Raw genomic sequence first — 26,883 nt, 5'->3', positions numbered from 1 at the left:
ACAGTCCCTTTCCACAGTGGTCAAGGTGCGGGCCACCAGGACTCCAAGGGGTAGGCGCTCAGAGAAGCACAGCTCCACCTGCATCTCCACTCCCTCCAGGGGCACTGGGGCATGAACAGGCAAGGCCACTACCGTCTGTCCAAGCGGTAGCACGAGTGGAGGGGCTGCCGGCGCGATCACCTTCCCCAGCACCTCGCCCTCCTGGCAGTCCTGTAAGACTCGCTCTCCTCGCACCAACTGTTGGAAGACCTGTCCTTGGGGCGTGCGGGAGCCCCCCTGGCTCAGAGTCTCTTGTGTGGGCTCATTGAGGAGTACACTGCCGAATTCTCGCAGTATATTCATACCCAGGGTAACCGGATGGTTGCTGTTTGTATTTCCCTGGGTCAGGATCGCTCCTCGGCGGCCGAATGGTTTGCCGCACAGCGAAATCTGCATCCAGACTACCCCGACAACAGGGATTGGTAACTGGTTGGCGGCTAGCAACTTTAACATGGACCCCCACTGAGGCCTCACTGCTTCAGGAAAATGCTGTCGAAAATAAGCCTCTGGCATGGTCGTTACTTGCGACCCTGTATCCACTAATCATCGTACGGTACAGCCTTCGAACTCTGCCCATATTACTGGACACTTCGCGATCAAATCTTTGGGACTTCCACCACGCCTTGTCGTGGTTTCTGGCTCCGAGCGGGATCCCCCCAGCTCAGAGCCCTCTAGTTTGATGGCCGCTGGGGTGGGTATCTCCCACACCGCGGGCACTCTTGGGCGAAGTGGCCAGGTTCTCCACATTCATAACATTCCCGAGGCCGCGAGGGCCGACCACCCCTGGGACTGCGAGGGCCCCAGGGCCCCGGGCCCGCACCAGGCCGTTCCTTGTTGGCCTCAGCCCTTCTTTTCACTTCGGCCAGTTCGCCCCTGATGTTCTTCAACTCCCGCTTCATTTCTTCTTCCCGTTGGGGCTCTCCAATAGCATTCACAGAGTCTTCCATGCTCCGGACCTTCCCCACGGGGATTATCAGCCCCTGTTCCTGCTCCCGCGTATGCGCCTGACTCCTCACTTCAGAGAAAGTCATGCGCGGGTTGACCTGGACTTGTTCCCGTAATGCCTGCTTAGTCAGAGGGTCTCGGAGTCCAGTCACTAAAAAGTCGCGTAGAGTGATGGCTATGGGTCCTACGCCTACTCCGTCCTTCCACTCGATGGCTGTGTATAATTCCTGAAGGGCGTTCATGTACTGGGTGACCGTCTCCCCTTCCCCCTGCATACGACTGAACAACCGGGTTCTCAGTTCCCCCACATTTGTTGGATCCCCATGAGTCTCCTCCAATATCTGTAAGACCCTCACAAAGGTGTTGCGTTGTCTTGGGGGTCTCAACATTACGGAATCCTGGGCCTCTCCATCCAATGCCATAAGGGCCACCTCTGCCTCTAAATCGGGGGTCATCGGATGCATTCTAAACAGCCCACGCATCCGTTCCGTCCAGCTCCACAGCATAGTGTTGCTGCCGGAGAACCTAGGCAGGTTGCTCAGCACAGCCCCAAGGATATACTGGACCGGGGGCCACCATTGCCCGTCGAGTCCACGGCCCCTCCCTGGTCTGCGGCATCTCCGCTCACGCTCGGACACGGCATCCTGCCAACTACGCCAAATGTAGTAATCGCAGGTACGCGGGATGCAGTGACGAGGCGGGAGACGGGATGTAGTAACTTTTATACATATATGCCTTTACGGCTATCTGGAAAAACCAAACAAGCTAACAATATCCCTATCCTAATGTACATAACTTCTCATCCCCATCCTTGTATGCATGGCTCCTCATCCCTATCCTTGTATGCATGACTTCTCATCCCCATCCTGGTATGCATGGCTCTTCATCCCTATCCTTGTAAGCATGGCTCTACATCCCCATCCTGGTCTGCATGGCTCATCTCTATCCTTGTATGCATGGCTCCTCATCCCCATCCTGAGATGCATGGCTCCTCATCCCTATCCTGGTATGCATGGCTCTTCATCCCTATCCTTGTATGCATGGCTCCCTCATCCCTATCCTTGTATTCATGGCTCTTCATCTCTATCCTAGTATGAATGGCTCTTCATCCCTATGCATGGCCCCGATCAAAAGACATAAAAAAATAAACCATGCTACTTACCTTTCTATGCTCCCTCGTAGCTTCTAGTTCCGGAGAAAGCTGCTGATTTATGCTTGCAAGCAAGCCCATGGCAGGGATGTCATGCGCTGCTTACAAACAGAGCACAGCTGCTGGAATACTTCACTGCGCTCCACATCAGGACTATGTGCATGGAGGGCAGTGAGCATTCATTGCTATTAAAGTAGTGCGCACAGGGTCAGCTGCAGATGCTGTGCGGTCATGTGTGCCTGCTACTTTAGAGAAGTGAATATTAATTTTTCTTAAGTGACTGGCACACGTGACCACCCGGCCACTGCAGGAGGCCGTCGGCTGCGACTACTGTGCCTGCTATTACAGAGAAATGAATATTCACTGCCAGCGCAGTGAATATTAATTTCTCTTTAGCAGCGGGCACAGGCTTTACCCGAAGCAGCCGGCTCCTGCCTCCTGGGACCTGAACAAGAGTTTAAGCCAAGAGGGGCTTTTTCAGCACAAAAAATGTGCTGAAAAACTCGGCTTATACTCGAGTATATACGGTATATAATTTCAAAATTACAGAAACAAAGTCATGTTATGTAATAGATGGTATTTATGTATTTGCACTGAACTCTTGATTTCCAGATTCTAGAAGGAGATCGGATTTGATATGGAAGGTTCATTACTAGTATGATTCTGTTAGGCCACGTTCACACTATCAGTATTGGGTGATTATTTTTTTACCTCAGTATCTGTAAGTCAAAACCAGGAGTGGAACAATCAGAGGAAAAGTATAAGAGAAACACATCACCACTTCTGTATTTATCACCAACTGTTGGTTTTGGTTTACACATACTGAAGTAAAAAAAACTTATGAAATACTCAATGTGTGCACATAGCCTTATGGGTAAACCTTATTTTGTATTATAGGCGTTGTCTGGTCTTAAGCTACATGTCTTCAGTCTCTCTATGTGACTGCAGATTTGTGAATCCTCACGTAGCCCACACTGCACGCAGCAAGGTTTCTCTGGTGATCATGGCACCAAAAGTATGAGATATGCTTACTCTCAGCCACATTCTAACTAGACTGTGTCCATTCTCGATCAATACACTTGTATTGAACAAGGCCGCACCCATCTAGTTGTCATGTGGCCGGGATTAGGCATATTGCATACTTGTGGTCACATACCTACCGCTCCCAGAGTTGGCACTGGAGAATCCTAACAGTGCGTAGTGTGTGCGATGTGAAGATTCACAAGCCTGCATTCACATAGAAAGACTGTGAACTTGTAGTTTAAACCCGAAAAAACCCATTTAAGAAAAGAAAACTTCAGGACAGAGCCATTTAACTTCTAACTGGTTTGTGCTTTTTTAGTCTGGGTGCTTTGCTGTTACCCTTACTGCAATCTAGAGCATGCAAGGTATTTAATTAAAAAGATAGAGGCACTTTTGTGACTGTACCACAGACAAATTACATCACTTAAGGACATTGGGGATTGGCAGAAGTGGTTTATCAGTGACTTGGGAAAAGAAGATGTAACACATTTTATTGCTGGGTAGACTACAGATTCTACAGGTCAGTGCCTTGAATTCAGTGAACTAACTTGTAAAAATCCCTCCGCAACTCTTTACTGACCCCGAGGGACCAATTTCCAAGTTCTTCAGAAGACTTCTTATTTTCATCACAGCAAGGTTAATTAGTAATTGCATTATTTCGACACTTAACCCATGCTTAACAAAACAGGGATATTTTGAAAATCCATGAAGCATTCTCTAAGGATTACAACAGAAACAGTATTCAGCCTTTTTGATTCCTTTACCCTACTACTAGACCTGCTATTGATTACTGGAATTTCTTATAACTGGCCTTGAACATGAAAAATTCTGCGTGTCAAAAACAAAAGTAAAAGTAAATGTTTGAGAATTTCGATCCCCATCCTTCTTTAGTGACAAATCAGAACTAATAAAATCAAGGAACACCTGCATTCACTTTAATGCTTGGATTTAAAATATTTCAGAAAAAAAATGGAAAAAGAAATGTAAATCAATAGAGAGTTCCAGTGTTTAATTAGAAAAAAATTCCAGATTTTCAAAGCCAGCTTACCCGTACACCCCGGTGTGTGAGATCCAATATCAATCCAGGAGAAAGTCTGCACGGAGACCAGAGCAGGAGCCAGCCACGAAAGATTCAAATGAAAAAATGTAACTTTAAACTCCAGCGGACAAAATCCAGGATGCAAAATTTTAAAAAGTTTTTTCTTGCATTAGCAAAGATTTTTATTATTAAAGTCCATCATAAAATAAATCCACACTTCTGGACAGTAGATAAATAGATTAGGGGAAGGGGGGGGGTTAGCCTCTCAGACTACGCGTTTCGGCGAATTAACGCCTTCTACATGGTCTGTCCAACTGAAAATTAAGCTACCAATATATAAGGAAGAGGGGGGAAGGGATGAAAAAAGGAATTAAAATCAAGAGTAAGTCCTCCCATACTTTAACCCTATGATGACAAAACCCCAATCAATAGTGATACATGGAAAGAGCATATGAAAAATCAGTTAACAAGTATACAAATATATATATGGGAAAAAAATGTTCCAGCATTCTACATCATAATAATGTCACTAAATAAATATCTTGACACAAAGATACAACAAACAAAAGATATATATATATGCATAAACATACATTCACCAGATGGATAGATCATCAATTTTAATTATAAATTTATTATTTCTTATTCGATTCCCTTTAATCCTTCTTTCTGATTAAAAAAAAAAAAAAAAAGTGCTGTCATTTTGCGAAAAAAATCGAAACTTTTTTCTTCATTTGCTTATAAAAAAACCTATGTAATTAACAACTTTATTAATTGTAGTTCTGACTATACCATATATTCAATAGAATGCACCACTTGTTTGATCCAATATATTGGTTGTACTTCAGGACCCTTAAAAAGGCGAATTCGTAAACATCTGAGCGATATTGAGAGCACTACGGCACTTACTATTTCTGCTGCATCTAGACATTTTGTGATAGTCCATGGAAGAAACACAGATTCATTTTCCTTTATGGGCATTGAAAAGGTTTTTCCACCTCCACGTGGCGGTAATTATAAACGCAAATTATTAAATAGGGAGAGTTTTTGGATTTTTACTTTAGGTAGTCGTACACCAGATGGCATGAATAAGAGACAGGACCTTATTACTTGTTATTGAATGTGTTTCCGGTTTTGTGTTTGGTTTTTTTTTTTATATTTTAATTTTTTTTTTTTGTGTGTGTTTTTTTTTTTTTTTTCAGAAAGAAGGATTAAAGGGAATCGAATAAGAAATAATAAATTTATAATTAAAATTGATGATCTATCCATCTGGTGAATGTATGTTTATGCATATATACAGTATATATATCTTTTGTTTGTTGTATCTTTGTGTCAAGATATTTATTTAGTGACATTATTATGATGTAGAATGCTGGAACATTTTTTTCCCATATATATATTTGTATACTTGTTAACTGATTTTTCATATGCTCTTTCCATGTATCACTATTGATTGGGGTTTTGTCATCATAGGGTTAAAGTATGGGAGGACTTACTCTTGATTTTAATTCCTTTTTTCATCCCTTCCCCCCTCTTCCTTATTTATTGGTAGCTTAATTTTAAGTTGGACAGACCATGTAGAAGGAGTTAATTCGCCGAAACGCGTAGTCTGAGAGGCTAACCCCCCCTTCCCCTAATCTATTTATCTACTGTCCAGAAGTGTGGATTTATTTTATGATGGACTTTAATAATAAAAATCTTTGCTAATGCAAGAAAAAACTTTTTAAAATTTTGCATCCTGGAGTTTGTCCGCTGGAGTTTAAAGTTACATTTTTTCATTTGAATCTTTAGTGTTTAATTAGGTAACATTTAAAACCATACAGCACATCAATCAGAACTAACTATAAAATTACAACAAAGGTCATCTTAGCGTCTAAGCCCCTTTATGTAACAAAAGCAATCAGTAGCCTTACGACCCCTAACAAAATTAGAAAAGTTGTCCTTTATCTTTAGTTTTTGAAATGCGATTCTTAGCCTAGTACATTAAGGCTGCGTTCACACGTCGCGTTTTTTTTGCGTTTTCGCGGCGGTTTTAAACGCGCAATTTTGCCTCGAAGACGCGAAAAAAGCACCCCATGCATTCCTATGGGATTCCGCAATGCTGTGCTAATGCTGCGGCTTTTTCCGCGGCGGAATCGCTTCGCGGCAAAAAACGCAGCATGCTCATTAATTTAGCGGAATCGCGGCGATCCCGCACCCATAGGAATGCATTGTTCTGCTTACTTTCCGCATGTGGCTGTGCCCACCATGCGAAAAGTAAGCAGAACATTTGCGGATGGTACCCACGGTCCGGAGGAGACGAGAGTCTCCTCCAGGATGTGGGTGCCATATCCATGTAAAAAATAGAATTAAAATAAAAAATATTGTTATTCTCACATTCCGGCATCCCACACAGCCTTCCCGCCTCTCTCCACGCTCCCGGAATCTTCCGATCCCAGTAATCCTTTGCGAGAACTTCCGCGAGAGTTCCGCTACGTGTGAACGTAGCCTAAGAGTTACAATATTTAGGTCACTTGTGCACCTCAAATAGTCCAATTACAAATGATACATGCAAATAGCACAGCTGAATGATTACCAAATGCTGCACATCGGAATCAGTATGGTGAACTATAAAATAAAGGCACAATATTCTGGCCACTGCCCGACATGTTTGTGAAAAAACATACATTTTACAAACATATATTCATATATATCTGCCAGTGATCTGGATACAAACACAGAAAAAGTGGACATGTGAATGGTAATAAAATAAAAAAATACTACAAGAAAATTAAAACAAAGAAATAAAAAACACCCACTTAAATGAGCTTATGCTAAATTAGACTTAATACATGTTCACGTGTGGAGCTTGTTCATCGGATCCAAAAGGTCTAGACTACCCTGTACTTTAGTAGTGAGAGGTACTTCGAAAATTAGGACTATCCCAGTGCATCACTTTCAAAAGACGATTATGAAGCTCTAAATCATGGCAATGATTCAGGTATGAATTAAGCCAATCCCTTTTTCAGGAGCACAATGTGAAAAAAGAAAAATGTGAATTAAATTACAAATATCACACATAAATGGGAAAACTTGATCAGTTAAAGTTGCTGTCCACTTTTGGGGAGTTGTCCTCTACTTCATTACACCAGCTTAATCAATTCAGGACCCAAATTAAAATCAAAACAATCTATACTCACCTCCTTCCGCAGCATTGTTTCAGTGATGTCAACACTATTGTTCGGCTACAACCTATGAGCGGCTACTCATCAACTGCAGCTCATCAACATTCCGTCAAGGTGGATGTACACTCCGATGAAATAGTAAAGGCTTAAGCTGCCACATGACACAACAATGTCATGTTTCTGCCTTGAATAGTGCCATTGAAAGAGGCACACTGCTTTTATTTTAATTCAGGTCCTGAATTGATTAAGCAGAAGTTATCCGGCAGTGTATAACCTCTACACATGCATATACAGGGTGGGCCATTTATATGGATACAGCTGGGTGGGCCATTTATAAAGTTGGATCCAAAATGGCCGACTTCAAAATGGCCACCATGGTCACCACCCATCTTGAAAAGTTTTCCCCCTCCCATATACTAATGTGCCACAAACAGGAAGTTGATATCACCAATCATTCCCATTGTATTTAGGTGTATTCATATAAATGGCCCACGCTGTATTTCAGGATAATTAATGTCATTTCATTACATATTTTGCACCATTTTGCTTTTCCTGGCTCTTTGCTTCCTTGCACGTTCAACTTTGATGTGTCTTGTGGCCATAAATCAGTTGAGAGGAGCTCAGAAAAAGACAGATTGTGTTATAAATTCCCTGTCAGATAATAACAGTGCTGACTGATGCATTGTCAGTTAACTCATTCTGCACGGAGGCAATAGAAGGCAAATGGTGGAAAACGTCTAATGAAACCCAATAAAAAATATATATATTTTTATCTTCTATTACTTGCATTTAAGCAAAAAAAAATGTCCCCAAAGGTACACAACCCTTTTAACTGGCAGACATTAAACTCAATGACATAAATAGCATCACTCTGCACAATAGACAGTCTTTATCCAAAACTGCAGAGACAGTAACAGAAATGCTGTGGTACTAAGATGTTATGTGAAAAGAAACAAAAAATACAATAAAAACAGAAAGAAAATGAGGATAAAAAAGAAAAGAAAATGAAAAGAAAGAAATTGAAAGCTAAAAAGCGATTGAAGCACAAAAAAAACAGAAACAAAACAGACAGGAACTAACTTTCAAATTCATGGTCACTGAGGGGACTGCTGAGACCAGAATCTGCAAAGAACAGTAAATAAAGAAATAAAAACAACTTGTTTTTAATGTCTTTTTTTCACAGTCACAAGAACACATAGTGGACTACTGGACTACATTAACAACAAAGACATTCACTTTGGGTCTGTCTATTGTGAGATGTGAGAACTGATGACATACTACCACATTGGCATGAATGAAATCTGCAAAAACTGTAAATAGGATTATAGTGCACATCATAATATACTGTAAATGCAAAAATAATAAGCTTCCATATAAGATGTGGCAAATTCATCTCAGACACTGCCTTGTCCTTATCTGACTAGTCACAAGCCAGAGTCATTAGTCAGGATGCTATAGTTCTAGTTCTGTTGTTACTTAGCTTTTTTTTCCATAGCGGGAACCATCCAGCACTTTATGTTATAAAAATACTGTAGTTGTGTGTTTAATAGCATTTTATCATATTTCCAATAAAATTCAAATTCCAATAAAATCATAATTACAAATGATAAAACATGAAAAGACTGCAACTGTTGACAGGAGCTATGTGGGCTACGGCATACAAAACAGCTTGATTAAAGCTGTTCATGGTCAATTTACCTCTTTTTGGTCAATTAAGAGGCATAAACTGTAAGCAATGATTATTGTTTATGTTTAATACCACATATATTTTCTCAAATAAGTAAATGCAATTAGTGAAAATGTAATGCTAGTCCTTTAAGAGGACTTTTCACCAGTTTGAGCCTGTTAAACTGGCCACATCATGGAATAGTGCCTGCAGAGCTTAGTAAAACATTTTTCTTTTTTTAATTTCTTCTCTCTGTGGCAGAGATATTAGCTTGTAAATTTTAGATTATAGTTCAACTGAGCATTACCAGGGATTTGTCTCTGTGGGCGTGTACTTTTTCCCCTGAATGAGGTTGACCAATCATAAGCAGGCAGCAACACATAAGGTAAAAGCACGCCCTCCTCTACTCATTGATGTCTGCGTTATGTTGAAATGCAAACAAAAGTTACAAACCCTTCCAGATCTCATCTCAAGGCAGTCAGTGTAAGGAGGGAGGGGTCTGAGCTGACAACATTGTGAGATGGGATTTGGAAGGCTTTGTGATGATACATAACTCAGCTCTGTCAAAATTCATGTGGATGAGTAGTTTGAATATACCTAGTTGTTTTACATGGATTAATAAATTCCATAAAATAATGTAATGGTCTTACAAGCTTCTGATACACCACTTGATGTTATTTGAGCTAACTGTAGTTGGCAAAATGACCTATGCATTTGATAGAAAGGCTCTGACATCAATCTCATAGAAAATGTATGAGCAGAATAGAAAAACTACAATATGAGCAGACATCTACAAACCTGACTCAGTTACACCAGTACTGTCACAAAAAATGGGTCAAAATGCCAGCAACTTATTGAGAGTAGCTTATAAAAACCAATCCGAAATGTGTGACCCTAATTAAACTTAAAGGCACCAGTGTCTTTGGTGCACCAGGGCCGTGAAGGGGATAATGTAAGTATTCTTAATTATGTACAGCGGTTAGTGAAAGCATTCTTTTCAGTATAACTGGTGGCCTAGAGTAGCAACATTTTTAATATAAGGAACGTTGGTCATCCCCCCTTGGCAATTTTTGTGTTTTGCTACCTCACAACCTGGAATTTCACTGTTTTTTGAGGGTTTGCATCAGTTCATGAAAAGAACATACCTACAACTGTAAACATTTGGTTTTCTTTTTATTGTGAAGCAAACAACCAATAGAACAAAATAACTGAAAACTTCAGGGTGCATAACTATTCATCCCCCTAAAGTAAGTACTTTGTAGAGCCTCCTTTTGTAGCAATTAGAGCTGCAACACGCTTTGGATAAGGCTCCGTGAGCTTTCCACATCTTGCCAGCTCCAGCTGCTTCAAGCTAGATGGTTTCCCTTGCTGAACAGCAATCTTCAAGTCTGACGACAGTTTCTCAATTGGATTAAGTTCTAGGTTTTGACTAGGCTACTCCAAATCATTTACACGTTTTCCATTAAACCACTCAAGTGTTGCTTTAGCTGTATACTTTGGGTTATTGTCTTGTTGGAAGGTGAACCTCCATCCCAGTCTCAAATCACTGACAGACAAACAGGTTTTCAAACTACGAAAATAGTTGCACCGAATTGTGTTAAAGCATGTCAATGGGAAATACATGAAGTGTGAATAGCAAAATGGCTTTTGAAATTTAGGAAAAATACACATGAGACGCTTAGCACAAAATTTGGCCAAATGATGTGAGCCCATCCACCATCGTCAAGGTAATCTCATGAATCGGATGGGTCCCTGACAAACAGGTTTTGCTCAAGATTATCCCTGTATTTCGCACCATCTATCTTCCCCTCGACTTGGACTATTTTTCCTGTCCCTGCTGCCAAAAAAGATCCCATGATGTTGCCACCGCTATGTTTGACTGTGGGGATGATGTTCTCGGGGTGATGTGCTGTGATTATTTGGTGCCAGACACAGTGTTTACCTTGGTGGCCAAAAAGTTCAAGTTTTGTCTCATCTGACCACAACACCTTCCTCCATACATTTGGAGAGTCTCCCACATGTCTTTTGAGAAACTCAAAATGAGCCTTACTATTTTTGTTTGTGAGCAAAGGCTTTTTTTCTGCCTACTCCTCCGTAAAGGTCACATCTATGAAGTGAACAGCTTAATGTGGTCATATGGACAGATACTCCAGTCTCTGCTTGGGAACTCTCCAGCTCCTTCAAGGATCACCTTTGGTCTCTGTGCTGCCTCTCTGATTAATGCAATAAAGAAAAGTGATCAGCTCACTTATCTAGTGCACAGAATCCCACAATCTGATTAATGCCCTCCTTACCTGGGCTCAGAGTTTTGGTGGGCGGCCCTCTTGGCAGATTTGTTGTGGTACCCTGATCTTTCCATTTGATAATGGATTTAATGGTGCTTCAGGGATCATCAGATTGTGATTTCTTTTTATAACCTAACCCTGACTTGTACTTCACAACAACTTTGTCCCTTACTTGTCTGGAGATCTCCTTGGTCTTCATGGTGTTGTTTGGTTAGTTGTTTGCTAAATGGTGTTGCAGCCTCTGTGGCCTTTCAGAAAAGGTGTGTATATACTCACATACCATGTGACACCTTCATTGCACAAAGATAGACTTTCTTTCACTAAGAATATGACTTCTGAAGGTGATTGCTTGCACCAGAAATTTTTAGGGGCTCTTAGCTAAAGGGGTGAATACATATGCATATGCCAAGTTTTAGTTATTTGATCACACAAATTAAATTTTTGCCTATATTTTTCTCACTTCACTAACTTAAAGCTTTTCAGTGCTGATGCATAACACACAAATCGGATTCGAAAAACATTTAAACACAGGTTGTAATGTAACAAAGTAGGTTAATGGCAAGAGTGTGAATACTTTCGCAAGCCACTTTAAATATATAATAGATCCACAATTATCTCAAGAACCAGGTGCTGTTGAATGCTGCTTTTAGGTGTAGAGGAGATTGAAATTCACATACAAATAAACGGGTATTCCAATCACCTCACACTAGCAATGGAAGGGCCCCAATATGGAAACGTGCAGGTCCTACTGATAGGAGACACATCTAATATACATGTTTGAATTTCCAGTGGTATATGCCTTAAATTCATAGGAAGGGAATACACCTGGTGGTTTGGAGCTGGGAGGGGGTTATTCCAGTATCCCTATGTGCCTAGTATCCCAGCAAAGCGAAGGTGTGTGTTGATGTTCTCTCTGTCTTAAATCACTAATTATTCTTAATATTTGGCCGCCATATTACAGATAAATGAAGAGCTCCAGTCATTGTACACTTACCCCACCTAACCTTAGGGGCAATGATGCTGTGAATCCAAGAGTTTTTTTAAGAAAATCACTGCAGGAATGTGCTTTAACCTTGATTTAATTTGTAATGTTCAATGCAAAAAGGCATATGGCAGCGCAAGCTGTTCACCACATGGGTCTACATTATGGACCCAGATTCATTATGCTGTGTTGCTTTTATAAGGCCAAAGAATTCTCCACCTTCAAAGTATGTACATCCTATGTTGGAATATTCCATAGTTTCTCAGAAAATAGGAGGAACAAACGTTGTGCCTTTGTATAAAAGTAAGACTAATTGAGGAACATTATAGGCCGTCAGCAGGCTATGGACAGCATAGTCAGCACAGACCTCAATATGGCTGTGTGTGATGTAATTGTGTTTCACTTTACATTAAATAAAAATGACAGTTTTTGCCATTACCTGGAGTTTGAAAGTTTATCCGTCTCATTTCCACTGGGTCAGTAGGATGGTGGGGAGGAATCTCTGCATTATTCAACAGACATTTGGTCCTGGGTTCTGAGTTTTTTCTTTTACTTTAAAAAAGCAAAAAATAAGCAATTATTTTTTTCTATCAAATGAAATAAAACCCCACCACACTAAGAATTAATAAGGTGTAAGGTGAAAAATGCAAAATAACAAGACTGAGTTCTTACCTGTCTGGTTTGCTGTTGATGGGGGCAAATAAGAATAACACATTAAATGGCAATATTACATCAGAAAGACAACAAATAAAAAGCAACAAGACAAGTATACAATTCATATGCACAGAATATGCATATACACACAGGCTGCATACACTGTAGGACGAGGCTAAATGGGGAGTCTATGAAATGACAGAGACAGGCATGCACGTTTGTTTTCTCAGCCATCCTGACCTCACCTAGCTCCCATTATCTGGACGGTTCACGTTCAGGAAATCCTTACCTATTACACTCTGATGGTGTAGCCACTGAAAAGGGGGGTGCAGTGTACGTTTTATATTACGAGATGGCTTCCTATTAGTGAATTTAAATAAAATGCAAAAAACCCTTGTATGTACTGCCTGATTGCCTAATCATTAATAGGGAGCAGCTAGGACAATCCATTACTAGATGCAAGAAAATAACATTACAAGTAGAAACAAAAGTAATTATTTGAAATTGTATTTTAATACATAATTATTAATATTGGTAATATTACTGTTAATATTTAAACATTTATGGAACTTACTTTTTGTAGAGAAGAATAGCGATGACAATACAGATGATAAAAACAACAGCTAAGACTGGTCCAATAACCCATATCAGACCTTCTTCACCATCAATAATTGGCTGGGGATCTGGATCCTCTATATAGATGGGTTCAGAATATGGGCTTGCAGCAAACATTTTCTACCAGGGGAAAAAAGACTATTTTCAAAAAGGTGAATTTTTCTAATTCCTTTACATAATGAGGCAAATTTTATATTTTTTAACCAAATACACTACCTTCAGACTCAGTCTATCTTTTTAAGAGGTAATGTGCTAAATAACCCACTGCAATCCTTTAAAAATATTTTATTTTATTTCAGAAAAAATCTATTCAAACTGACTAGATGTTTCCCTTTTCTTTTACCTGCTGTCTGCTGCCTGTTGTCAAGTGTAATCTAACTGTAACAAAAGCCACTGAGACGTATTACAGCAAATGGAGAATCGGGCTCTCTTGTCTGTAACATTGCCTACATAAGAAACTTGCTGTCAGCTGCCTGTTGTTAAGTATAATCCATCTGTAACAGAAGGCACTGACACGGATTACAGCAAGTGGAGGTCCGTGCTCTCCTGTCTGTAACACTGCCTACATAACAAAATTGATGTCAGCCTACCTGTTATTAAGTACAATCCATCTGTAACAGAAGGCACTGAGACAGATAACAGCAAGTGGAGGTCCGTGCTCTCCTGTCTGTGACACTACCTATAAAAAAAACTTGCATCCTACAAATTGTCAAGGGGTTACCGCGACAGTGTGGAACCAGAAGACCGCATCGTCTGATTGCTCCTACCCCGGGCTGAGAAGTATTTCTCCTTCATTTTAAATGTGTGGCAGAACAGGGGTTAATTGGCCATGTTGGAAATCCATGTGCTCACAGCTGAGCTCGGTTAGCCACTCCTTTCCCTTTATAATGTGGGCTCTGTTACAAATCATTGTCAGAGCTAGCATTTGCTGCATGGCTAACGGAAGAAGAGGAGTTCATATGAGGAGAGTTGGAGGAGTTATCAGTAAGGCTATGTGCACACGGTGCGGATTCTGCTGCGGATCCGCAGCGTTTCAGGCTCTGCGGGTCCGCAGCAGATTTAGCTGCGTTGTACAGTACCATTGTTTTCAATGGTAAACTGAAAAACGCTGTGCACATGCTGCGGATTTTTCCGCGCGGATTTGTTGCGGGTTCAAATTCGCAGTATGTCAATTCTTTGTGTGGATTCCGCTGCGGTTTCCCACCTTCTCCATTGTAGAGGTGTGAAACCGCAGGGCTAAACCGCAGGCTAATCTGCAGGTAAACCGCAGGTCTTTTGACCAGAGAATTTACCTGCGGATTTTTCCAAATCCGCGCGGAAAAATCCGCAGGACCAAAATCTACGTGTGCACATAGTCTAAATGTTGCTTGGTTTGTGTGTGTGATAATTCCCTATCCAGCTTTATTTTCATTTATTCCCCTACCTCCACGCCCCGGTGCATTCCTCTGTTACATGTGAGTGTATATTTTGTATGCCGAGTTTTCTGTTAAACACTTGTTTGTGTTGCCTTGTTTGTCAGGTTGGTGCACAGTAACACCCATCTTCCCTGGGTGGGAGAAGAGAACAGATGGAGGGCTAACTCAGGGAGATAAGGCAAGGGTGGAGGCCCCAGCATCTTCACCTTCAGAAGTATTCTGGGGAGTAGAACGCCCCCTAGTGTTAGGGACAGGGAAGGAGCTCGTGGTCCCGGGTCACCCGACAGCTGTGTCATGACATTAGCTCTGACCGTAACTATTTTTTCTAATCCATTATGGATCCAATAGCTGCTCTGAAAGGGTAACTGCGGCAGCTCAGTCTGGAGGTGGCAGATTTACACAAAGTAGTTTTGCAGCATCCTGATACATCTGGAGTGGGACTCTCACCTCCCCAGCAAACCATAGTGGAGCCCAAGATTGCTTGGCCTGACAGGTTCTCTGGGTGTGTGTGACAAGTTTGCTGCATTCCAGGAAGCCTGTAAACTGTACTTCAGGTTACATCTGGTTTCCTCAGGTACAGAGGAGCAATGTGTGGGGATAGTAATCTCGCTCCTCCAGGGACACCCCCAAGCGTGGGCATTTTCTCTCTCGTCTGACTCTCGGTCGCTTCAGATGGTGGAGGGATTTTTTCTTTCACTGGGCCTTATATATGATGACCCTGATCGCGTCTCTTTAGCTGAGTCCACAATGCGTCAACTTCAGCAAGGAGACCGGCTGGTGGAGGAATACTGCTCTGAGTTCCGGAGTTGGGCTACCAAGTGGAATAACCCCACACTCCATAGTCAGTTCTGTGAGGGGCACGCAGTAAGGGTGCATGATGCCTTAGCTCTATATGTGACTCCTGACTCCTTTGAGGCAGCCATGTCTCTGGCAATCAAGGTTGATTCCGTCTTCGACAAAGATATAGAGTCACCCCTGTGTGAGGGAGGTGCAAAGTCAAGGGAGGTCACTAGAGTTGAGCGAAATGGGTCGAAAAAATTCAAAAGTCGTCGACTTTTGGCAAAGTCGGGTTTCATGAAACGAAACCCGACCCTAGGATGAGGTCGGCCACGAGGTCGGCGACTTACGCGCCAAAGTCGCGTTTCAAAAGTTTGTTTTGCGCTCTTTTTCAGCCAATCAGGATCCACGGACACTGTGGGCAACGTGATGACCTAGGCACGGGTCACCACCATCTTTCAGAAGGGCATGCAAGTGATTGGCTTGCTTTGGTGGGCGTCACAGGGGGTATAAAAGGGCGTGCACGCCGACCGCCATCTTACTTCTGCCGATCTTAGTATAGGGAGAGGTTGCTGCTGATTCTGTAGGGAGAGCGTTAGGCAGGGAAGAAGACAAAAAAACTGCTTCTGCTGCTAGCGATTTGGCCTGCACAACACACAAGTCACTGTGTGTGCAGTGCAAGGGGAGGCTATATAGTGGTGTATCAGTGGTGTTGGTTGTTGGGCTGCCTTTTAAGGCTTCCTGACACGCTGGCATTGCTGTTTACCCACTGCTCCGCAAACTGCTTTTTTAAAAGCAATCCAATCTCCCTTATCCTCTAGTCACTTTTGTCACAGCTGTGCCATCGAGCCTGTCACATAGCGCTCAGATATCAGTGGGCCTCACACAATCCACAAGTGTCCAGTGTCCAAAAGTGTGCGCAGAGATTCAAAATCTCCATTATCCTCTCGTCACTTTTGTCACAGGCAGCTGTGCCATCGAGCCTGTCACATAGCGCTCAGATATCAGTGGGCCTCACACAATCCACAAGTGTCCAGTGTCCAAAAGTGTGCACAGAGATTCAAAATCTCCATTATCCTCTCGTCACTTTTGTCACAGGCAGCTGTGCCATCGAGCCTGTCACATAGCGCTCAGATATCAGTGGGCCTCACACAATCCACAAGTGTCCAGTGTCCAAAAGTGTGCGCAGAGATTCAAAATCTCCATTATCCTCTCGTCACTTTTGTCACAGGCAGCTGTGCCATCGAGCCTGTCACATAGCGCTCAGATATCAGTGGGCCTCACACAATCCACAAGTGTCCAGTGTCCAAAAGTGTGCGCAGAGATTCAAAATCTCCATTATCCTCTCGTCACTTTTGTCACAGGCAGCTGTGCCATCGAGCCTGTCACATAGCGCTCAGATATCAGTGGGCCTCACACAATCCACAAGTGTCCAGTGTCCAAAAGTGTGCGCAGAGATTCAAAATCTCCATTATCCTCTCGTCACTTTTGTCACAGGCAGCTGTGCCATCGAGCCTGTCACATAGCGCTCAGATATCGGTGGGCCTCACACAATCCAAAAGTGTCCACTGTCCACAAGTGTGTGCAGAAATTCTAAATCTCCCCTGTCCTATAGACACCTTGTACCTTGTTTTACATTACTATATAGTTTGTTGGATTTTGTCTACATTTCTACCAAAAATGAGGAAGGCTGGTGGAAGAGGCCGTGGAATTGGGCGGGGGTTGGCAGCTGGTAATGATGGTGTTGGTGGTGGATCTGATGGTAGTGGCAAGAGCAAAATAGGACCGAATGCAGGAGGTGCTGACCCTGCGTCATCGTCTGGCTACATAAGGCCTCGAACGCTTAGTTTTCTAGGAGTTGGCAAACCGCTTTTAAATCAGGAAAAAGTTTTGTCTAACATTGCTGACTCAGCCTCCAGCTCTATCGCCTCCTCTTCTTCAGTTGTAAAAAGTAAAAGCACTGAGTCGTCATTGGAGGCTCATGTTCATGAACCACACCTTTCCTTGTGTCCTTCACCCCAACCAAGATTGAAGGATGACGCAGGCCATACTACTGATTACTCCATGGAGCTGTTTTCACATACCATGCCTGGATTATCAAGTGAAATGGTGAATTACCCAGGCCAAGATGAATCTGACATGGAGTGCACTGATGCACAGCCGCTGATGGATGATTCTGCTGGTACATTCACTCAGAGCACTACATTGTCCTCGCAGTGTACAGAGCCAGATTCTGACCCTGATGAGACTCAGGTGCCCCTTCCCGCACACTATACCACCATACACGGTGACACAGAGGAAGGTGCACATGACATAGAAGAGGAGGTGATGGATGACCCAGTTGTTGACCCAGATTGGCATCCATTGGGGGAAGAGGGTGCTGCTTCCAATAGCTCAGATGAGGAGCATCCACAGCAGACATCGACATCGCAACAGCTGTTATCTGGCAGGCCTGGAGCACTCCAAAGACAGGTTCCAAACATCAAAAGAGTTGCTGGACAGCTTGTCCAGAGGGTCAAAAGATCACAGCGTGCTAGGCCGCAAAATGTCTGCCAAAGTAGGAAGAGTGCAGTGTGGCACTTTTTTGAACAAAATCCTCATGATCAGGCCAAGGTTATCTGTAAGAAGTGCGCAAAGATCTTTAGCCGAGGGAAAAATCTGAAAAATTTGAATACCAGTTGCATGCTTAGACATTTAACCAGCATGCACTTGCAAGCGTGGACACAACACCAAACCTCAAGTGCCACATGTGCAACTGATCACAACGAAGGTAGTCAGCAACGCTACATTGTTTCCCCCACTGTAAGCCCACCGGTTAGCACAGCAGCAAATGTTGAGGTGTCGTTGCAAGACCACAGCAGTCAGGGAATCCCACTGTTATATCAACGAAAGACTGATTCTAGGCCATCAGAAAGAACACCAACTCCATCACCATCATCAATCCTCTCTCAGTCCGCCCTGTCCACCACTACTTCCACCATATGCAGCTCTCAAGTCCAGCTCACCCTCCCAGACACTATGAGTAGGTCAAGAAAGTACTCAGTCTCTCATCCGCGTACACTGGGTTTGAACGCCCACATTGCCAAACTAATCTCGTTTGAGATGATGCCCTTTCGGTTGGTGGAAAGCACAGCTTTCCGCGAACTCATGGCCTATGCAGTACCACGCTATGACCTACCCAGTCGCCACTTCTTCTCTCGCAAAGCCATCCCAGCCCTCCACCATCATGTGAAAGACCGCATTGTCCATGCACTCAAGCAGTCAGTGAGCGGAAAGGTGCACCTCACAACTGATGCATGGTCCAGTCGGCATGGCCAGGGCCGTTACGTGTCCATCACTGCGCACTGGGTTAATGTGGTGGATGCAGGGTCCACAGGGGACAGCGGTGGTGGGACAGTGCTGCCTAGCCCACGGTATAGGAAACAGTTGGCTGTAGGCGTTCGACCCTCCTCCTCCTCCTCCAGAAGCGAAAGCTCATCCACAGAGCGCAGTCGTACGAGCACTCCATCTGCAGCTGCCACTGTTGCACACGATGTGTCCCCCTATCGAGCAGCTAGTGGAAAGCGTCAGCAGGCTGTGTTGCAGATGATGTGTTTGGGCGACAGACCCACCGCCGAGGTGCTGGCCGAGTACTTGAAGCGACAAACTGAGTCATGGCTGGGCAGTGTACATCTTGAGGCAGGCAAGGTAGTTAGTGATAACGGCCGTAATTTTGTGGCAGCCATAGCCCTTTCAAAACTCAGCCACATACCTTGCTTGGCTCACACCTTGAACCTGGTGGTGCAGTGCTTCCTCAAAAATTATCCGGAGTTAACAGCCCTGCTCCAGAAGGTGCGAAGACTGTGCGCGCACATCCGCCGGTCGCCTGTACACTCCGTTTGTATGCAGAAGCTGCAGCGATTGCTCCACCTTCCCAACCACCGCCTCATTATCGACATTGCAACAAGGTGGAACTCCACCCTGCACATGGTGGAGCGGCTGTGCGAGCAGAGGCAGGCCATAATGCATTTGTGGGAGGATACACCGCCAGGCACTTTGAGAGCAGACATGGAGTTGACAGGCGTGCAGTGGTCGAAGCTGAAAGACCTTTGTAAAGTCCTTCAGTGTTTTGAGGAATGCACACGGCTGGTAAGCGCAGACGACGCCATCCTAAGCATGAGCATCCCACTTATGCGTTAGCTCATGCAAACTTTGACGCACCTTAAGGAGCAGGCGTCTGCAGCCAATGTTGATGAGGAGGAAGAGGAGGAGGGAATCCTTGATGACATTCAGCCATTGTCTGCTCAGGGACCTCTCCTGGACGAGGTGGAGGAAGAAGAGGAGGAGGAGAAGGATGATGGGGATGATTACTTAGGGGAGGAGGATGCATCTCGTGGGGCAAGTGAAAATGTTGGCGTGGCAAGGTCTGGTACAGGGTTTGTGCGTGACTGGAGGGATGTGGATTTGCCAGAAAGTGCTCCTCCACCCAGCACTCGCAGTGCATCATTGACACCGGGAACATTGGCCCACATGTCAGATTATGCCTTGCGGATCCTAAAAAGGGACCCCCGCATTGCCAAAATGATGAACGATGACGACTACTGGTTGGCCAGCATCCTGGATCCACGCTATAAAGGCAAATTACAAAACATCATGCCACAGGAGAACCTTGACCTAATATTGGCTAATAAACAAGCAACTCTGGTAAATCGGTTGCTTGAGGCATTCCCAGCACACAGCAGCGGTGATGGTTCTCACACGAGCCGTACGGGCCGGGGGCAGCTTGGCAGAGGTGTTCGTGGTGCACACAGCAGAAGTGGCGTTGGAGACAGGGGTTTCATGACAATGTTGTGGACTGATTTTTCAAATACCGCTCACACAACTGGTAATACTGCATCGATGGAAAGTGACAGGAGACAGCAGTTGTCAACTATGGTTACAAACTACTATTCCTCCCATATCGATGTTCTCCCACACAGGTCATTCCCCTTTGACTATTGGGCCGCTAAACTGGACACCTGGCCTGAATTGGCCCAATATGCCTTACAGGAGCTCGCTTGCCCAGCTGCAAGTGTGCTATCGGAAAGAGTCTTCAGTGCAGCTGGATCAATCCTGACAGAAAAAAGGACCCGTCTGTCAACCCAAAATGTGGATGATCTAACCTTCATTAAAATGAACCACGCATGGGTTTCCAAGGATTTTGTCCCACCTTCCCCTGATGACACATAGGGTGACAGAAAAATGGCTTGCTTTGGTCCACCTCTTCCTGGTACTTCACTTATTTCGCCTTTTGCATCAGCTGAATGTCCAACATAAACATATGCCACTTTCTAAAACTCCCTAACTGTGCTGCCTCCCCCCCCATGGCCGGGGTCAACACCTAGCGCACGACACCGTGCGAGTGCCGTTGCCCTGGACAGGTGGGTAGGCCGACTCTTGGGCGCGGGCACTGGCACAGGGTCCCTCATAGTGCAATCAAGTGTCTCTGACGGTGGTGGTGCACACCCGCCGTCAGACACACCGCTGTACTATGAGGGGCCCAGTGCCAGTACCGACGCCCACGAGTGGGCCCCCCTTGCTTGGGCAGGGCCCCAGCATTTGCAATCTTTACCTCTCCCTGCTCCTCCGCTGTGTAATCTGGGCCGTCAAATCCATACTGGGCCTAACACCGTCTGAGCCTGCCTCCTGAGACATATATTTTGAATGTGTACGCTATCCATACATGTTATCCAGGGATACGGTACCCTTTCTAACCTTTGTGCAATCACGTGCAATCCATACTGGGCCTAACACCGTCTGAGCCTGCCTCATGCTGTATAGACATATATTTTGAATGTGTACGCTATCCATACATGTTATCCAGGGATACGGTACCCTTTCTAACCTTTGTGCAATCACGTGCAATCCATACTGGGCCTAACACCGTCTGAGCCTGCCTCATGCTGTATAGACATATATTTTGAATGTGTACGCTATCCATACATGTTATCCAGGGATACGGTACCCTTTCTAACCTTTGTGCAATCACGTGCAATCCATACTGGGCCTAACACCATCTGAGCCTGCCTCATGCTGTATAGACATATATTTTGAATGTGTACGCTATCCATACATGTTATCCAGGGATACGGTACCCTTTCTAACCTTTGTGCAATCACGTGCAATCCATACTGGGCCTAACACCGTCTGAGCCTACTTCATGCTGTATAGACATATATTTTGAATGTGTACGCTATCCATACATGTTATCCAGGGATACGGTACCCTTTCTAACCTTTGTGCAATCACGTGCAATCCATACTGGGCCTAACACCGTCTGAGCCTGCCTCATGCTGTATAGACATATATTTTGAATGTGTACGCTATCCATACATGTTATCCAGGGATACGGTACCCTTTCTAACCTTTGTGCAATCACGTGCAATCCATACTGGGCCTAACACCGTCTGAGCCTGCCTCATGCTGTATAGACATATATTTTGAATGTGTACGCTATCCATACATGTTATCCAGGGATACGGTACCCTTTCTAACCTTTGTGCAATCACGTGCAATCTATACTGGGCCTAACACCGTCTGAGCCTGCCTCATGCTGTATAGACATATATTTTGAATGTGTACGCTATCCATACATGTTATCCAGGGATACGGTACCCTTTCTAACCTTTGTGCAATCACGTGCAATCCATACTGGGCCTAACACCGTCTGAGCCTGCCTCATGCTGTATAGACATATATTTTGAATGTGTACGCTATCCATACATGTTATCCAGGGATACGGTACCCTTTCTAACCTTTGTGCAATCACGTGCAATCCATACTGGGCCTAACACCGTCTGAGCCTGCCTCATGCTGTATAGACATATATTTTGAATGTGTACGCTATCCATACATGTTATCCAGGGATACGGTACCCTTTCTAACCTTTGTGCAATCACGTGCAATCCATACTGGGCCTAACACCGTCTGAGCCTGCCTCATGCTGTATAGACATATATTTTGAATGTGTACGCTATCCATACATGTTATCCAGGGATACGGTACCCTTTCTAACCTTTGTGCAATCACGTGCAATCCATACTGGGCCTAACACCGTCTGAGCCTGCCTCATGCTGTATAGACATATATTTTGAATGTGTATGCTATCCATACATGTTATCCAGGGATACGGTACCCTTTCTAACCTTTGTGCAATCACGTGCAATCCATACTGGGCCTAACCCCGTCTGAGCCTGCCTCCTGAGACATATATTTTGAATGTGTACGCTATCCATACATGTTATCCAGGGATACGGTACCCTTTCTAACCTTTGTGCAATCACGTGCAATCCATACTGGGCGTGAGAACGGCTGGCGAGCTGTTAAGCAAGCTACAGCACCTGTCCAGACAAGTACAGGGATTCCCTAGCGAGGAGACTTATTTGATTGTTTTCAATGTTGGGACAGCAATTTTTGGGGAGCACTATACTCTGGAGAATGATAGATGGGGCCCACCATACACTGGAACATTCCAAAGGTGGACATCAGACACTGGAGCAGCATTTACAGGGCCCATTATACACTAGATCATTAGAAATGGGGCCCATTATGTTTGGAGCATTATTTGGGCCCATAAGACAGTGGAGCTTCATCCATGGGGACCAACATATACTGTAGCATTATGTGGAGCTCATCATATACTGTTTCAAACATTATATGGGACCAATGATTCTGTATGGAGAAATAGATGGGCCTCGTCATGAGATGTAAAAAGTGAGGTATTTTTCATTGTACTATACCGCTATTTATCTGCCGTATCGGAGCATGATGAGTTGTGGTATGTGTTAAAGGGGCGCTCTTTCGCCCAGGGCACATGAAAACCTGCAGCCAGCCCTCCCCCCCCCACAACTTTAGCCAAATAACCCCCATTTTTCGGGTTTCACGAAACGAAATGCGACCCTAAAAAAACAAAAGTCGCTCAACTCTAGAGGTCACCACTGAGCCTACTGAGGAACCCATGCAGGTGCGGCACCTCACTCTGGTAAACTACCTTTTGTCCGGCATAAGGGGCGAGTGTGTTTCAAATGTTGTAAGAAGGGATATTTTGTGTCCCTCCCGATCATATAATAAATAACTGCCAGGAAAACTAGGTGGCCCGGTTGAGGGGAGGTTAGCAACCTGGGTGTCCTCATCACCTCCGTGGGTAGGATGCAATTTTTTCTTCCAGCTGTAGTCCACCTGGGTGGGTTTAAGGTAGACGTGTCTGCATTTCTCGAAAGTGGGGTAAGGTTTATTTTGTCCAGACTTATACCCATAATTGCCATCGACTCCACCTCCTTGAAACAGGGGCCTTTTTACTCCAGTCGTCTGAGACTTACAGTTTCAGGTTGGGGCCATGCACACTGAGGTGTTAGACTGTTATTTGTTAGAGGGTCTGCCCTTCCCCTGTGGTACTGTGAGTTCCTTGGCTCATTCAGCACAATCCTGTAGTAGATTGGCAGACTCTGGAAGTAGAAAAATGGAGTTGGTATTGTCAAGCACACTGCTTGGGTACCCGGTTTGCTAGAAAAAATACCCAGTCTGTGCCTAGTTACCTGTTGGATTTTGGAGAAGTGTTCTTGGAGCAGGAGTGCCAAGATCTCCTTCCCTCCCCATTCAGTGTGCCATTAATCTCGTTCCTGGTGCTAAGCTGCCCAAAAGCAGACTCTATAATATCTCTGATCCAGAGAGACAGGCCATGAAGGACTACATTGGGGAAAGCCTGGCTAAAGGTCACATCAGACCATCCTTATCCCTCATTGCCGCGGGGTTCTTTTTTGGAAAGAAAAAAGATGGGGAGTTACGCCCTTGCCTCGATTTCCGTGAACTCAAAACGATTACTGTCTGTGATCCTTATCTGCTCCCTCTCATTCCAGACCTCTTTAATCAAATTGTAGGGGCAAAATTGTTCTCTGAGATGGACCTCATGGTGGCGTATAATCTCATCCGCATTAAAGATGAGGGGGATGAGTGGAAAACAGCGTTCAATACGCCTGAGGGACACTATAAGAATATGGTGATGCCTTTTGGGTTGACAATTGTGCCCACCGTCTTTCAACACTTTATAAATGGCATCTTTAGTCACCTGGTAGGCAGATTCATGGTTATCTATCTGGATGACCTATTAATTTATTCAACTGACCTTGAGTCACACCAGGTACATGTCAGGCAGGTCTTATATATACTCCGAGACTATAACTTATATGTCAAACCCAAGAAGTGTATGTTCTCAGGTGATACCTTTCCTAGGATATGAGTTGCTTTCCACTGGCTTTCGCATGGATCCGGCGAAAATCCGGGCGATATTGGATTGGGATCGTCCTGAGGATTTGAAGGTGTTACAAAGGTTTTTAGGTTTCGCTAACTACTACCGTAATTCATAAAGAACTTTTCGGTAGTAGCCAAACCTTTTACGGATGTGATCAGGAAGGGGATGGACTTCTCCAAGAGGTCCAGTCTTGCCAGGGAGGCATTTAATACATTGTAGAGGTGTTTTTCTTCTGCACCAAATCTTATACAGTCTGACGTCTCTCAGCCTTTTATCATTGAGGTTGATGCGTCTTAGGTGAGATTGGGGGCTATTTTGCCGCAGGGTGTGTCTCCTGGTAAATGGCAACCATGTGCTTATTTTTTTAAAAAAATTGTCACCTGCTGAGATACAGGAAATATATATACCTTTGTACAGAGTTAGCCAGTAGACAGATAGATAGATATCCACCTGCTGAGAAACATTATGACATTGATAACAGGGATCTCTTAGCAATCAAATGGGCTTTTGAAGAGTGGCGCAATTTTTTGCAGGGAGAGTGTTGTGAACTCCCTTGCTCAGATTTCTGAGCCGAAGCTCCCTCTGCTCCCTCTGGTGGTTACTGAGAGTAGTGGAGCTGGCCAGGTGGATGGAGGTTCTCCACCTGAAGATGATAATTGGAAATCTGGGATTGCTGGCTGGGAGCATATAATGGAGCTGGCTGCTCTTGAAGGTTGCTGGTGATTTTTTCCTCTGTGTGCATTTGGAGCTCTTTTGTCCCCTGCCTGATCTGCATGTTCAGCTAAGTGATTCTTTTGCTAATCCTTTGCATCTAATCTGGTTGTGTCTTTTTTTGCTTTGCTGCTAGGGTTCAGCGTGCTCCCTGCTGGGGGCAGCACTGGGCCCTGCTTCATATGTTGCAGCTTGTTCATTTCCCTATTATGTTAGTATCTTTTTTCTTGCTGCCAGTTTATACCAGAGTGCTGATCTAGCGGGGGTGAGATCGTGTGGGGTTTTTTGTATATCAGAAGTCTTGGACTTTTTCAGGGTTCTGTGCGTGATTGCAGACAGTATCTTTTTCTGTCCTGTCCTGTCTAGACAGCTTGGGCCCCACCGTTTGCTCAGTCTGTTCTCTGCCTGTGTTTGTGTCTCATCTTGTCTCACTGTCAGTATATGTTTGGGGGCTGTCTATTCCTTTGGGGATCTGCTCCAGGGCAGTTTAGATTTCATCTTTCTGTCTTTAGGCTTAGTTAGTCCTCCGGCTGTGATGAAGCGTCAAAGGCATCGTAGGAACGCTCCACGGTTACTGCTAGCTGTGCGGATAGGATCACGGGTCTGCAATGCGCTTAGTTACCAACCTCTCTGGTCTTCTGGTGGCTTAACCTGTTCCTGCCATCCTCTTCGGTGACCCATTAATAACAGGAGAGGTTAAGATGGTAAGCATGGATCATAAGAATCTGGTATATTTGGAATCGGCGACATGTCTAACACCTCGACAAGCAACATGGGCACTGTTCTTTACCAGGTTTAACATTTTTGTCACATATAGGCTGGGGAACAAAAACATTAAGGCAGATGCCTTATCCCGTTGCTTTACTGGAGGAGGTAAGTGTGAACCGGTACCTATTCTTCAAAAAGGGGTTGTTATGAAGTCTATGTGCTTCGATCAGGAAAGAGGTTGTTGACGCTCAGGGGATTGCCCTTGCTGCCTGTCCACTTGGTAAACTGTTTATTCCTGTTCATCTCCGTCTTAGAGTCCTTAGCAAACATCACGATTCAGCTTTGGCCGGACTCCCTGGTAATAAAACCATCGCTGATCTGCTTACTCGGCATTTTTGGTGGCCAGGTGCTCATCAGGATGTCCGGAAGCATATAGCCGCTTGTA

The 26,883-nt window shown here is 44.2% G+C and overlaps 1 protein-coding gene across 1 annotated transcript in view; it reads right to left on the bottom strand.

The window, feature by feature from the left end:
* The window catches only part of PTPRS (protein tyrosine phosphatase receptor type S), a 567,518-nt gene that overhangs the window by 139,314 nt on the left and 401,321 nt on the right, over positions 1-26,883 (bottom strand). Inside the window, exons 19-22 of the mRNA XM_073563025.1 lie at positions 13,522-13,682; positions 12,966-12,977; positions 12,733-12,845; positions 8,441-8,482 (exon numbers count right to left, since the gene is read on the bottom strand). Coding sequence (XP_073419126.1) covers positions 8,441-8,482; positions 12,733-12,845; positions 12,966-12,977; positions 13,522-13,682 — 328 coding nt within the window. The remainder of the gene's footprint in view (positions 1-8,440; positions 8,483-12,732; positions 12,846-12,965; positions 12,978-13,521; positions 13,683-26,883) is intronic.

Source organism: Dendrobates tinctorius, unplaced genomic scaffold, assembly GCF_039654945.1.
Source record: "Dendrobates tinctorius isolate UK_male_01 unplaced genomic scaffold, ASM3965494v1 ptg000377l, whole genome shotgun sequence".
In the NCBI taxonomy this organism is placed as follows: Eukaryota; Metazoa; Chordata; class Amphibia; order Anura; family Dendrobatidae; genus Dendrobates; species Dendrobates tinctorius.
Note: the sequence above shows the minus strand (reverse complement) of the source record. Positions and strands in the feature narration are given on the sequence as shown.